Raw genomic sequence first — 12,961 nt, 5'->3', positions numbered from 1 at the left:
AAGATCAGGTCGAAAGGGTAGTCAATGGACAACAGGTGAATATTCCTGTACTACCCCTTGTTGATCCAGACGAAGAAAAAATATATTAAAAATAGATAAATTTTTCCAGAATCGACCCATAAAAATAAATAGAAAATTTTACGGGAATGACACTGAAATAGGAGGAAGATTGAGATACTTAATGTTGTTAGCCTCATGGTTTTCTAAAATGCTTCTTTTAGGGAGAGATTTCTACACCATTGTTCTCCTCTCTAACGAATTCGGGATCTCTTAATCCACTCTAATTGGGGTTCAACGAACTCGTTGTCACACGGGCCAAAGCGAACATTATCTACTACCGGTGGAATTTGGCTCTTACAAATGGTATTAGAGTCAATCACCGGACGGTCCAGCACACTAGTCGGAGTAGAGTTAGACCCCTCTTTGTAATATACATTTTAAATACATTTTAAAATCATGAGACTGACAACAATACGTAACATAACAAGCTAAAACAGACAATATCTACTAGCGATCAACTTGAGCTATTACAACAATCTCTATCTTTTAACACTCTTTTTTTAATAATATATATATGAAAATAGCTTTTTATTTAAATATTAGCATTGGCTGACAATCAGCTGCCCTCCACGTGTAAGGCTTGCCACTTGTGTTGTCCACTTGTACTCCCCCACCTTCGGCGGCGGAGCCAACCTTCTTCCGCCGCTTCGGCGACAATGAAAGCTCCGGCGAGGATCGCTTCGACGTGACCCGAACCGGTTCGGGCTCGCCAGAGTTCACACGAAGGGGGAAATTGAGAAGAGCCCTTGACCCACGAATTCGGAAGGCTGCCCGATCATAAGCTAAAGCCGCATCCTCCGCCGTCTCATAATTTCCAAGCCAAACTCTAGCGCCATTTTTCGCCGGGTCCCGAATCTCCGCCGCAAACTTCCCCCATGGCCGTTGCCGCACTCCTCTATAATGCTTCCCCCTCTCCGGTTCCACCACCGGGGGAAAACTCTCTGGAAGCTCCGACTTCACCGCCGAGACCCCAAAATCGAAACTTCCAAATGACGACGGATTGAGCGTCGGAACCCATCCAGAACCGACGGCTTCCCGGAGAACGGCGGCGAGCAACATATCGTCAGAATTGTCCACCTTGAGAGGCAAATCACCCCAATTTTCTTCAAGACATGGAATCAAGCTACTGAAACTACCAGTCTGATCGCCGGGAACGACGGCAGCCTCCGGTTCGGCCAACAAGTGACGGCGAATTGGCTCAAGAAAACCAAAATCCGGCTCTGTTTTAGTGCTCCGGTTCATAATAAAATTAAAAAAAATATATGAGAAATTAATTGAAGTTTAATGAATTGGAGAGGTTTAATAATATAGGTGGAAGGAAGAGATTGATGCACGTGGGATTTGAATGTTTGAAGTCAAACAGCCTCCATCTGGTCGCCACGTCCCAAACCGCCACACGTGCGCCGCTACGCAGTCTTTTTGTCGGCCAATTATCCCCTAAGCCTGTAAAAATACAAATTGAATTTCGAATCCTATTAAATTAATCTTTTGTATACACTAATTTAATAAATATATCTTCAAATTTTTGTTCTTTCTACAAAAAATATATATATTTTTGAAGTTTAAAAATTTTCGACAATATTTTTATATTTAAAAAAAATTCAAAACTACATTGTTAATATTTTTATTTCAAAAATGTCCTTTTAAAAACTTTTAAATATATTTCTAAAGTATTATATTAACTTTAAAAAAATTTATTAATATTTTATATTTTTAATTTTAAAATTTTTATTGTCACTAATATAAACAAAATTATTATTATATGTTTAAATAATGCATTATGAATATTTTCAATAAAATCTTTTAAAGTTTAAAATATTTCATTTAAACAAAATTTTGAAACCAAATTGAAGAGAATTTTGACTTTACTGGTTGAAAATAAACGAAAAAAAATACTTAATTATATTGAATAGGATGACTCTGAAAGTAAAATAGTGGTCAATTTTTTTATTTTTAATGGAAACATTTTACATACAAAACAAATTATGAAATTAAAGATATATATATATATATATATATATATATATATATATATATATATATATATATATATATATATATATATATATATAAAAGAGAGAAAATAGGTTTTTGCACATGTTTAAATAGGAAGGTGAGAGGGTTTTTCTTGATTTGAAAATTATGTTGGATAATTTCAATTTAATATTTAAATAAATTAATAATTGCTTGCGAATTTTAAATTGCAGTAGATATTGAATAGAATGCCAAATAATTCATATTTTTATTTTATTTTATTTATTTATTTATAGGTAATGTAACACAATTTGAATTTACCAAATTGCCATTTTTAATAATATGTTCTAATTTTATTTCACACAATTTATTCATCAAATAATGTGGTCTTTCAAACCTATCAATATAATTCAATCTAATTTATCGAAGATATAAAATTATTATTTTAATAGTTTCGATTCCATTAATTTAATCGATTTTCAATTTTTTATTTTTTATTTTTGATTTTCACTCTATAAAATATAATTAATTAAAATATATTGTTTATTGATTTTGATAGAAGAAAAACCATCTTTAACTTCAATTGATTAATGTATATAATATGGACTAAATAAATTAGATGTTAAAATTCTAGAAGAAAAACAAGCTGTCAAAATGACAACATCTTTTTCATTACATTTTTAAATTTGTCATTTTGTTTTATTGGCAATAGAATCAACCTCGTTACAATTTTTAAATATATTTTATGTTTATAAAAATGTTTAATAAATTCTTAAAATTTTAATTTTGTGTTTAATAAATTAATTTTAAATGTTTTTTTTTTAATTTCTTCTCCGTCAATGAAAACAATTCAATATACATTTCACCCGGATAGAGTTAAATATGAGACAGGGAAGGTGGTTAGAATTGGTGAAAGACTACGATGTAGATATCCAATATCACCTTGGAAAAGCAAACGTAGTCGCAGACGCTTTGAGTAGAAAGACAGCCCACTCGTCGACCCTTTTTACGAGGGAAGTAAAGGGAACAAAAAAAATTCGAGCGAGCCAACATAGTTGTAGCAACCGAAAGAGACATAGCACAACTGGCCCGACTTACAGTGCAACCTACGCTTAGGCAGAGAATTATTACCTCCCAACAACAGGATCCTAAGCTATAGAAATTCCTAGACCAGTTAGACGAAAGTCCAATAGACGGATTCTCAAAGTCCTCAGATGAAGGACTATCATATTATATATATTTATATTCCTCAATCACATAACTCAAATATTTAAAAGTTTTCTAATTATTTAGTTTCTAATTTCGTTTTGTTCTCTATTTTCCTATCAATATTTAAAAATATATATATAGTTTTTTTTTTTTTTTTAATGGTTTTATTTTTAAATTTTAATTAAAAATTGAAGCGTTTCTTTAAAAAAAAAAAAAAAAAAAAAAAAAAAAAAAAAAAAAAAAAAAATGTAAAAAGTATAGTAAAGAAGAAAAACAGACGGTTATGAAGGTTGAAGTGGGAAGGGAGCATGGTTTGGGGAAGTTGGCGAAATAAAGTCATAGAAATTTGGGCATTTTCTTCATAACCTCCCTCCTCATTGATTGTGATCTGGAAACCCCAGATTGAATTCAGTCAGTTCTTCCTTTTGATTTAATTTTCATTTCTTTTGTCATAAACTTCAAGGAATCGGGATCGCTAAATTCTTTCTTCTCATTCACTCCCGATCAATTCTTTTCAAATTCTGTTCAATTCGCCCCCACTTCGATGTTCTTAGGGTTTATCCATTGAATGTTAGTTTAATTTTTCAAAATCTCTCTTCCTTTCTGCCAAATCTGGATTTGTTGTTCCGTCCAACAGGTTCGCGAAGACTGGGATCCTTCCGTCGGGAGCCAAATTGGCGCTCAAGGTTTTCTTTCTTCCCCAGCTCCGATTTCTTGTTTCCCTTGAAAATTCCCCCCAGATTTTCAGGTTTTTAGTTTTTGAGATTATCATTTATAGAAACCTAGTAATTCTGCAGCTGCTTCTCTTTTGAATTTTTAGGTCAATTGAAGGGTCTTTCGCGAAGATGATTAGTCTGTAATTTTTGAAGTATTTTCGAACCGGGCTGGCTATTAGACACAATGCGTATCTTTCCACTCAGATCTAGCCCGGAAGACAAGGAGCAGGGCGGCACTCATGCTTCGCTATATCTTAATATCTACGATCTTACTCCCGTAAATAACTATCTCTATTGGATTGGGCTCGGAATCTTTCACTCGGGTATTGAGGGTATGTATATTTCATACGTTTTGCTATAGAACTGTTGTTGTGTGTGCTCATTGTAGATTTTTCTTCTTCTTTTCACTGGGAATTTCAGTTTGCAATGCTGGTAATATATGAAGCATGGATAATGAAATGGTATATTTTAGTTGAGTTGGATTGGGAGTGAGCCAGGATTAGTCGAACTTGGATATTTGTTAGGGGTATGCCTTTGAGTTAACCCATTACTTAAACCATTATGAGATAATAGTATAAGTATGCGATCCTGTGTTATTCATGGAGGGCCATGGGCACTTATCTGTGAGAGATTGATTTTTTTCTTGAAATATATTAATGAATGATCATAGGAAAGAGTTTTTTAGGTTGATTATGAATATGAAAGTTGTGCAAATGTAGGCGAGCATACGCATGCCATCACTTGACAGTGGTTATGTAGGAAATCAATCGACGACGTGTTCATGCTACTGAATTTTTCCTTGTATTGATATTTATATCTAATTAATCATTCATGCTTGGTCATTGTATCAGTCGTGGCATAACGAGGATAGCTAGAAGCCATTTGAGTAACTACACGTTCTTCAAGTTTTGTTCATTTTATAATAATTAGAAGATGGTTCAACAAAGAAAGGAGATCCTGTTTGACTGTAAACAAATTTGTCAGCTGACTTGTGGTCAGTATTTTCAATGAATACAATACGTGATTTTGATCGTGATTAAAATAGTCGTGGCATAACGAGGATAGTGTTTGTGGGCGTCAAAATCCTTTGGTCACGTTTAGTTCATGAGCACAAACAGCCTCATTATAACTTCTTCCGTTCAAAAATTCATTTCCAATCTTGATGTGTTGTTCTGTTTGCATTTTATCCTGGCATAAAGTTGTTTTTTCCTGTTTTGATACTCAGTTCATGGTATGGAGTATGGCTTTGGAGCACATGAATATCCTACCAGTGGGGTGTTCGAGGTCGAGCCAAAAAGTTGCCCCGGATTTATCTTCCGAAGGTCAGTGTTATTGGGAAGCACTGAGTTGTCTCGTGTCGAATTTCGATCATTCATGGAGCACCTTTCTTCAGAGTACCATGGTGACACATATCATTTGATTGCCAAAAATTGCAACCATTTTACGGAAGAAGTCAGCAAGCGACTAACTGGGAAGCCCATTCCTGCATGGGTGAATCGACTTGCTCGATTAGGTAAGAAATCTCTTCTTCTTCAGCATGCAATTTTGTGTCACGCTATAATCCTGGTTGAAATTAATTGGATAGCTGTGTGTATTGCAGTTCCTTCAGGACCTCCTTAAGATGTTACTTGTTGATAGAATAACCAAGTTTTATATTTTCTTAAGCCACTCCATTCTATACAGCTAGGTTTAGATGTTATTTTTTGTCTTTAATTTTTTTTACTGAACTTTCAGTCTCTTTACATCTTTCAATGCTCTACTTTGGTCCTTCATTTCATTGACATTTACCATACCGTTACCCCTCTAGAAATATTTAAAATTTTATGACGATCCAACCTAAAATGACAATTTTTGTGATATCTCACATGAGTTGGAGAGGGGAATGAAACATTCCTTATAAAGGTATGGAAACCTCTCCCTAACAGACGCGTTTTAAAAACCTTGAGGGGAATCTCGAAAGGGAAAGCCCAAAGAGGACAATATCTGGTAGCGGTGGGCTTGGGCCGTTACATTTTGTGGTGTGAACTTTGGTAAAACGTTTAAAAAATGTGTATATAATGAATAATTTCTAGTTTTGTTATGTGCTACATCTACTTGATTTTGATTTGTATATACTAGCGATGAGTGGAGAAAATAGTTCTTTTACCTGATGTGATCACTGGTTTTAACACTAACATTGCCCCTCTTGAAGTATTTGTGATCCATTAGATTCTTGTGTAGAAAGGCATTTTGCAGAACGCCGACTCAGTTGTATTTTGCTGAGGGTTCGTGACGACACTTGCATAATTCGTTCAACTGATCATACCTTGTTTGCTTCAGGTTCATTCTGCAATTGTCTTCTTCCTGAAAGCATCCAAGTTTCAGCAGTGAGGCACCTTCCTGATCATCCAGCATATTCTGGTATGTTTCTGAACATTATCTTATGGGTGTGAATTATCTATGCATTATTTGCTCGAGAAGTGATTTTTTTTTTTTTTTTTTGGCGTTTCAATGACGTAATGAGATTATCTATCATACAAAGGATCTGTTTGTGATTAATACACCATAATGTTACTTGAGTTTACATGTGAATGAACATACTGGTGATGGAAATGGAATGGAAACATTAAACATGCTCTTTACTGTGTCGCCCTCAATGTCTACATTCTTTCTCGCCCTCCTGTTTAATTGTCTCCTGTGATCTGTATGTCATAATTCAGATGACGACGATGGCTCAGAATCTCTTTCATCTTCAATATCAGCAAGGAGCGATGAGGAAGGATCGAATCATCGTTTACTGATGAGTCCCAACGGCGACGTAGCATTCGTAAAAGAGAAGCCAGTGAAGCTATCTCGAGAACCTGTTTAATTCTTTTACCCTTTTGTTCCAACTTCTTTGCTTGATCTATTTATTGTTCTGTTTGTATCTGTGATATGTAGTATTGAATGTATAACTTGATCAGGCCAAACTACTTGAGATCCTAATGTTTTAAGTGATATGATGATAATAGCTTAGCGTTGTATGCTGTCAGCATCATTTGGAGAATGTTAAGGTGAAAAATCGTAGCTTCATGGTTGTTGAAATTGTAATCATATTATACAAAATGCCTACAGATTTCAGGAAGTTTGTATTGTACTCTTACTGTCACAGAATGACTTATAACAGGTCGGCTGCCATTGCCGTTGTCATCACCTCACGTCTAAAAAAACGATGATACCGTTTATGAACTCATTTTGTAGCTGATATCAAACAGGATGACAGCACGGACACTACATACATAAAGGTACGTACAAATTCTGATACAAAGGGGTGGGGGAATTGAATCATTTCTTTGTATATGAGAAGAACTTCAAAGATTAATAGGAAGCTTAATCGAAATGAATCAGGAATTTTTTTATATGATCGAATAAACTCAGGTTTCACATCGAAATAAGGCATTGTCTGCATTGGGATGAATTAACCCAACAATTCTTTGCTGCTACTGAATCTTATCACAGATTAAGCCGAACACTGTAAAGCTAGTTTCTGTCCAGCTCTAACTGTTCTAGCATTACTTGGCTAGCTGCAAATGATGGGTGGGGGATTCAAACCTTCAACTCAATAAGAGAGGTACATGTCTCTGATCGTTCGAGTAACTCGAGTTAGTTTGCTTCAAGATTGGTGATCCACACCTTCACCTGCAAAATAACAATGATACAAAACTTAATAGAGAGGATAGTTATGAAGATAGTATTACCATATTTTTAATTAATCAATCAATCTTCTAAGGTAGATGCTCATTTTTGGGCAAGTTATGTGGGGTGGGTATATACTTAATTCTATGAGTTGATATGTTTTATCCTTGTTAAGTGAATGATATTAAAACTTTCAACACTTGAATTGCTCTAAGAAAATTAAATTAGCAACATATAAGCAGAGCTAACCTGCACTGGCAGCATAAAAGTTGATCATCACAATGATCTGGGAGATGTTGCTGCCTCATTCTCGATCTGACTTCCATCCCATTTCTCACGAGTCAGGTCCCCTTCAACTCTTACTTTCAGCCCAAATTGTTCATGCAAGTTTTCTCCCAATTTAGGACAGTTCCTAATATTAGCTGTTCTCAAGGATGGAAGTTTAAGGCCGATGTCTGTCAACTCAGGCAATTCCACCAGGCTCAGGGAGTGCAACTTCTGTAAAGTACACTCTTCTTTGGGTTCACATATAGACTTCAATCTATCACAAAATTTAACATGGAGAATCTCAAGGTTCTTCGAGAGTTGTGAGGACATGAACAGAGTCTCAAGCTGTGGACAGGCATCTACATACAACTGTTTGAGATTCCTGACGCTCTCAAATTGGCGGCCTGTAGAATGCACACTCCTCAAGATAGGAAGGTTGGATATCCATAGGAACTCTAGGTTGTCCAATAACTTAAGATTATCCTTGTCTAGATTTTCTGACAATTTAAGGTTATCCTTGCCTAGATTTTCTGACAATTTAAGGTTATCCTTGTCTAGATTTTCTGAAAACTTGAGGTTATCTTGGTCTAGATTCTTTGACAAGTTAAGGTTATCCTTGTCTTCCTGCATTAGATTCTCCAGGTTGGGACAACTCCAAATCCAGCAGCCTTTTAAATTATTTGCATTGCCCAATTCAGATAAGCTTCTAATAAACCCATTTTCAACCAAAGAAACATATTTAACTTTCATAAGGGCATCCTCAAGACCAGTGGGAAAGCTCTCAAATCCGTGGATTTCCAAAAACGGGGTATACTCGACATGATAAGACATGACATGGAAGTATATATCTTGAAAGCTAGTCCCATCCTGAAGTTCATAGATTTCTTTATCCTCCTCCTCCTCTCCCTTTTTTAAAGGGCATACAGAGATGAAAAATTTATTGAAGCATGAGTTCCATAGGTCAGGTATTCCCTTCATAATTCTAAAAGAATCCAAATTTCTCACAATCATGGAAGGCCTGTTCGTAATATTTTGAAGTTGGGAAGGCATACCACATTGGTCCCAGTTTAGCTCTCCAGGAAGTGATTTTATGCCCGTCCAATCGAGTCCAAGCGTATCTGCAGAGTCTGGCAGGTCGAGATGCATTAAGCGTGTTACCATAGCCATCCGACAGGGAAATTTCTTGATTCCCGTCCCTTGCAAATGAAGAGCCTCCAACTTCACAAGTGGTTCTAAAGTAGGAATCTCGTGTAGGTCTGAACAATCTGTTAGCAGAAGTTGTCTAAGGTTGCAAAGTCTTGTGATTGTTTGTAAAGAACTGATACGTGTCCTTGATAAATCCAAGACCTCAAGGTTTGTGAGATTATCCAATTGTAGCGGCATCTGTAATTCACAGTCTCTTAGATAAAGCTCCCTAAGGTTGGTATAATTGTTCAATGGTGGGGACCTTAGTCGTGTAGCCGATAGGTTGAGGATCTCCAACTGATTCATATATTCGGGCAACTCAGCTTCCCATTCTCTCAAGTTTTTCGCTCCACAGACATCGAGCTCTTTAAGTTTAGACGAACTTAGAGGTGGAAGTTTTGTAAGATTGATGCAGTTTCTTAGTAGAAGTTGAGAGAGGTTTTGAAGACCAGATAGGCCAGGCATTTTTTCAATCTTAGTTTCAGACAGGTCGAGGAGCTGGAGATTGATCATGTGGCTAAAGGATTCATCTTCAAATGCCTCAAAGAAAACGCAACCTGATATATCAAGGACTTCCAATTTCTCAAGGGCAATTAGACTTGGTAATGTCCGCAGCTTGCTGCATCCATGTAGTTTAAGTTCTCGTAGGTTAACAAGGCCAGAAAGAGAAGGTAAGTTCTCAACCGGAGATTTCGAGAGGTTGAGATGACGAAGGCGTGCCATATTTTTGAAGGTGTCATCTTCAAGTTCAACCAAGTTTAACATCTCAGAGAGATTGAGCAGCTCAAGATTCAAAAGGTAACGGATGCTGGAAGGTAAACAACTGACTCCAGTTTTGGAAAGGTCAAGGATTTTGAGGTCATTAGTTTCTGGAAAGGTGTTATCCTGAATTTCCTTTATCTTTAGAGCACCAGAGAGATCAAGAACTTCGAGCCCGCTCAACTCTCGAAGATTTGGCAGTCTAATCAGTTTTTTGCAATCTCTATATGACACACGAGATAGCTGCTTGAGATCCTTAAGAAATGGAACATGCCCAACGAGAGTTTGAGAAAGGTCAAGCAGCAGAAGATCTTGAAGAGCATTGATGCTTTTATCTGCAAAACTTTCCAATGAAGTTGCACCAGAAACATCAAGCAGCTGCAGCTTCCTGAGTTTTGCCAACATTGGCAACGACGTTAGGCAGCAACACCCTCGTAGGTTGATGGATCGCAGTTCACAAAGCGTTGATAAGGAGGAAGGAAGTCGTTCAATTCCAGTTTCAGATAAGTTGAGGCTTCGAAGCTTAGATAAACTCTTAAATAGATCGCTTGGGACATGCTTGAGGCCTTTAGCATTAGATATCTCCAGAACTGTTAATGCCTTCAGAGATTCAAGGCCATCAATCTTCTCCAGCAGATCACAGTCTTTGAGAACAAGAAAACAAAGATTTCCCAACTTGGTTAAACTAATGGGCAATGATTTGATCCTGGGACTGAAAACGGCAAGAACTCGGAGATTCATCAGGGTCAAAAAATACGTTTCAATAACCTCCTGGCAGAGATGATTTCCATCAACCAGCAGTACAGAAATTTCTTTCCATTCCTTCTCACAAGTTCTGATCATTCCATCAGCATGCCCAACACTATCAAGACCTAGCCAATTTTTACCCTCATATACCCCGCTCAATCCCAAACTAGGCTTCCAAATGAATCCATGATATCGACTATCAGGAACGTCCCGTGCCAGTTTCTCCATAACGACGATATTATCGTTTTCTATCTTGAGCAGGCCACACTTGATGAGTTTCATTAAAATCCTATATCCCTGATTGTATGCCTTCTCAAAATGATCAATGAGGCCAAAACATTCTTCGAATATCCAGTTTGTAATCAAGACATTGTAATGGACTCCATGGTTCTTGCGGAAGAACTGTCTGCTATGCCAGCAACAATTAATCAATGCCAAATCACTTCTTGGCAACATTTCATACCCACACCGCATCAATGATAGTACCCTGTCCTCTAGTGTTCTTCCTATGATGCAATAACTCGCCATCTCTTCTAAAGCTCTTTCCAATGTCCAATCATCCCCTTCGCCCTCTGCAATAGTATTTAAGGTTTCAGCAATGAACAAATTCATCGCAGGAATGTTACCACAATTTTGTAGAATGATTTCGGCTGTTTTCTGAAACTTTGGATTGTTCTTAACCTGATCTACCACCATTTCACTCAATTGAGCCGATGATACCAGGGCACTCGGTTGCCCTGTCTCTGAGTTCATAGCTGAAACAAATACTCTTACAAGAACTACGATCAAAACCGAAAACTGTGTGGTTTCTATCTACCCTCCCATTCACTCTAGAGTTGATAACAGATCCCAGGCTTCGGATTCATTTCAGCGAAACGATTACAAGAAACAGAGAATATTTTAGGGTTTTTGAGGATTTGATTTCATCGGCGATTCATTGTTGAAGAGAATGGGCATAGAATACAAAACCAGACATCATTAACGGAGATCAACATTTGCAGGAAAACTATGAGAGAGAGAAAATTACCGGCGGAAATTGTGTTCAGACTTCAACGCAAAGCCATGGATTCTGTTGAGCAAACGAGGTAAGAAGGAATTTGGAGTGAATTCACTCAGATTAATGCCGCCATTGGAGACTAACCATTCAAGATTAGCCGAAGGGTGGAGCAAAGAGAGATCTAAATTGGCACACAAGTACCCAGATGACAAGTTAAGAATCATTAAAGACTGCTTTGAGAAAAGATTAACTAATTTCGTAACTTTAATATTATAATTCTATACACGATAATAAAATAAAATAAAATGTAAAATAAAATAAAATAAAAGTCTAAAGTCAACCATGAGGAGTAGTAGTGGCTTCTTTAATCTAGCCACTTCGAGGTATTTTTCGACCGAGATTCGTTCGGGAAACTTGTTCACAACCTCGAGGAGAATAGGTTTGGACTTTCAAAAACCGTGAAAAACAATCAAGAAATGACAGAGATCTAGAAGTAAGAATTTTAGTCTCGATTTTTCTTTAGATTTGTGGTATTTCTTGTTTAATAGGTTTTGAAAATAGTCTAAAGTGTATTAGGAAGTCGTTTTGAACGAGATTCGTGAAGGAATCTAGGAGAAAAACGGATCGAAAGTTGGAGTTTCGATTAAGCCTCAAGAACGGTAATTTTGATGGATTTTTGGATTAAAACTCTTTAATTTTGGTGAAGGAACTAAGTTGAATTGAGTTACATAGGAAAAGATATAAAAATCGAAAGAAATTGAAAAAAAAAAAGTTAAAAAATCGAGTCGATTCTAGAATTTTTGAGAAAATGCAGATGCGTTAAGGACTTCAGACGACGTGTGTCAACACGTAATTAATCAACAGGAATTCAAATTCATCTGCTAGGGTTCAAAGATGAGCATCGCACGCAAAAGAGGACACGTGTCTAAGTCCTAAAAAATAGTAGAAATTTCAATGTCAACTGAGGGTTGAACTAGCACGTGCGAGGATTATGAGTACACGAGATCTCAGTGTCACAATCGCACTTTGATAGTAGCGGACTTGCGATTGTGCAGCATTCACTTCCCAGCAACAAGTGAGTTAAGCCTATTCATTCTTACGTCGCCAACGACCAAGCTACGTATACTCGAGCCTCTGGCCTCGATTCAAGAAGAAAGTTTTAAAAAACAAGGGCAGAGAGATTTCGAAATAAAGTTTTGATAGCAAGATTTGAGAAATTAAAATGAGTGTTATATAGAAATGTAAGCAAAAGGTAACAACAACAGCTTACTGCATATAACTATCGAGTAGAGATAGGTTGACAACTAATAATATCCCCTATAGTACATTTTGGGGCATTTTAGCCCTTGCAAGTGTAGACACGATTTTGGTGAACAGTCGCACCCCCATACTG

At 36.7% G+C, this 12,961-nt stretch overlaps 2 protein-coding genes and 1 pseudogene across 2 annotated transcripts; 1 reads left to right on the top strand and 2 right to left on the bottom strand.

The window, feature by feature from the left end:
* Window positions 1-599: 599 nt before the first annotated feature.
* Window positions 600-1,337, bottom strand: LOC111809381 (ethylene-responsive transcription factor 1A pseudogene; annotated as a pseudogene).
* A 2,185-nt stretch (window positions 1,338-3,522) lies between these two features.
* LOC111808564 (deSI-like protein At4g17486) lies at window positions 3,523-7,062 on the top strand. The gene is made up of 5 exons (XM_023694645.2): window positions 3,523-3,929; window positions 4,064-4,291; window positions 5,185-5,472; window positions 6,279-6,359; window positions 6,659-7,062. The coding sequence occupies exons 2-5, from the start codon at window positions 4,144-4,146 to the stop codon at window positions 6,805-6,807; spliced, it is 666 nt and encodes a 221-aa protein (XP_023550413.2). The 5' UTR covers window positions 3,523-3,929; window positions 4,064-4,143; the 3' UTR covers window positions 6,808-7,062.
* LOC111808563 (putative disease resistance protein At4g19050) lies at window positions 6,920-11,811 on the bottom strand. Its single transcript, XM_023694644.2, has 2 exons — window positions 7,863-11,811; window positions 6,920-7,616 (listed from the first exon to the last, which is right to left on the bottom strand). Exon 1 carries the CDS (start codon window positions 11,322-11,324, stop codon window positions 7,890-7,892), a length of 3,435 nt encoding a protein of 1,144 aa, XP_023550412.2. The 5' UTR covers window positions 11,325-11,811; the 3' UTR covers window positions 6,920-7,616; window positions 7,863-7,889.
* Window positions 11,812-12,961: the final 1,150 nt, after the last annotated feature.

Source organism: Cucurbita pepo, chromosome 13, assembly GCF_057944985.1.
Source record: "Cucurbita pepo subsp. pepo isolate OVF chromosome 13, ASM5794498v1, whole genome shotgun sequence".
Lineage (NCBI taxonomy): Eukaryota > Viridiplantae > Streptophyta > Magnoliopsida > Cucurbitales > Cucurbitaceae > Cucurbita > Cucurbita pepo.
This window is presented reverse-complemented; position numbering and strand designations above follow the sequence as displayed.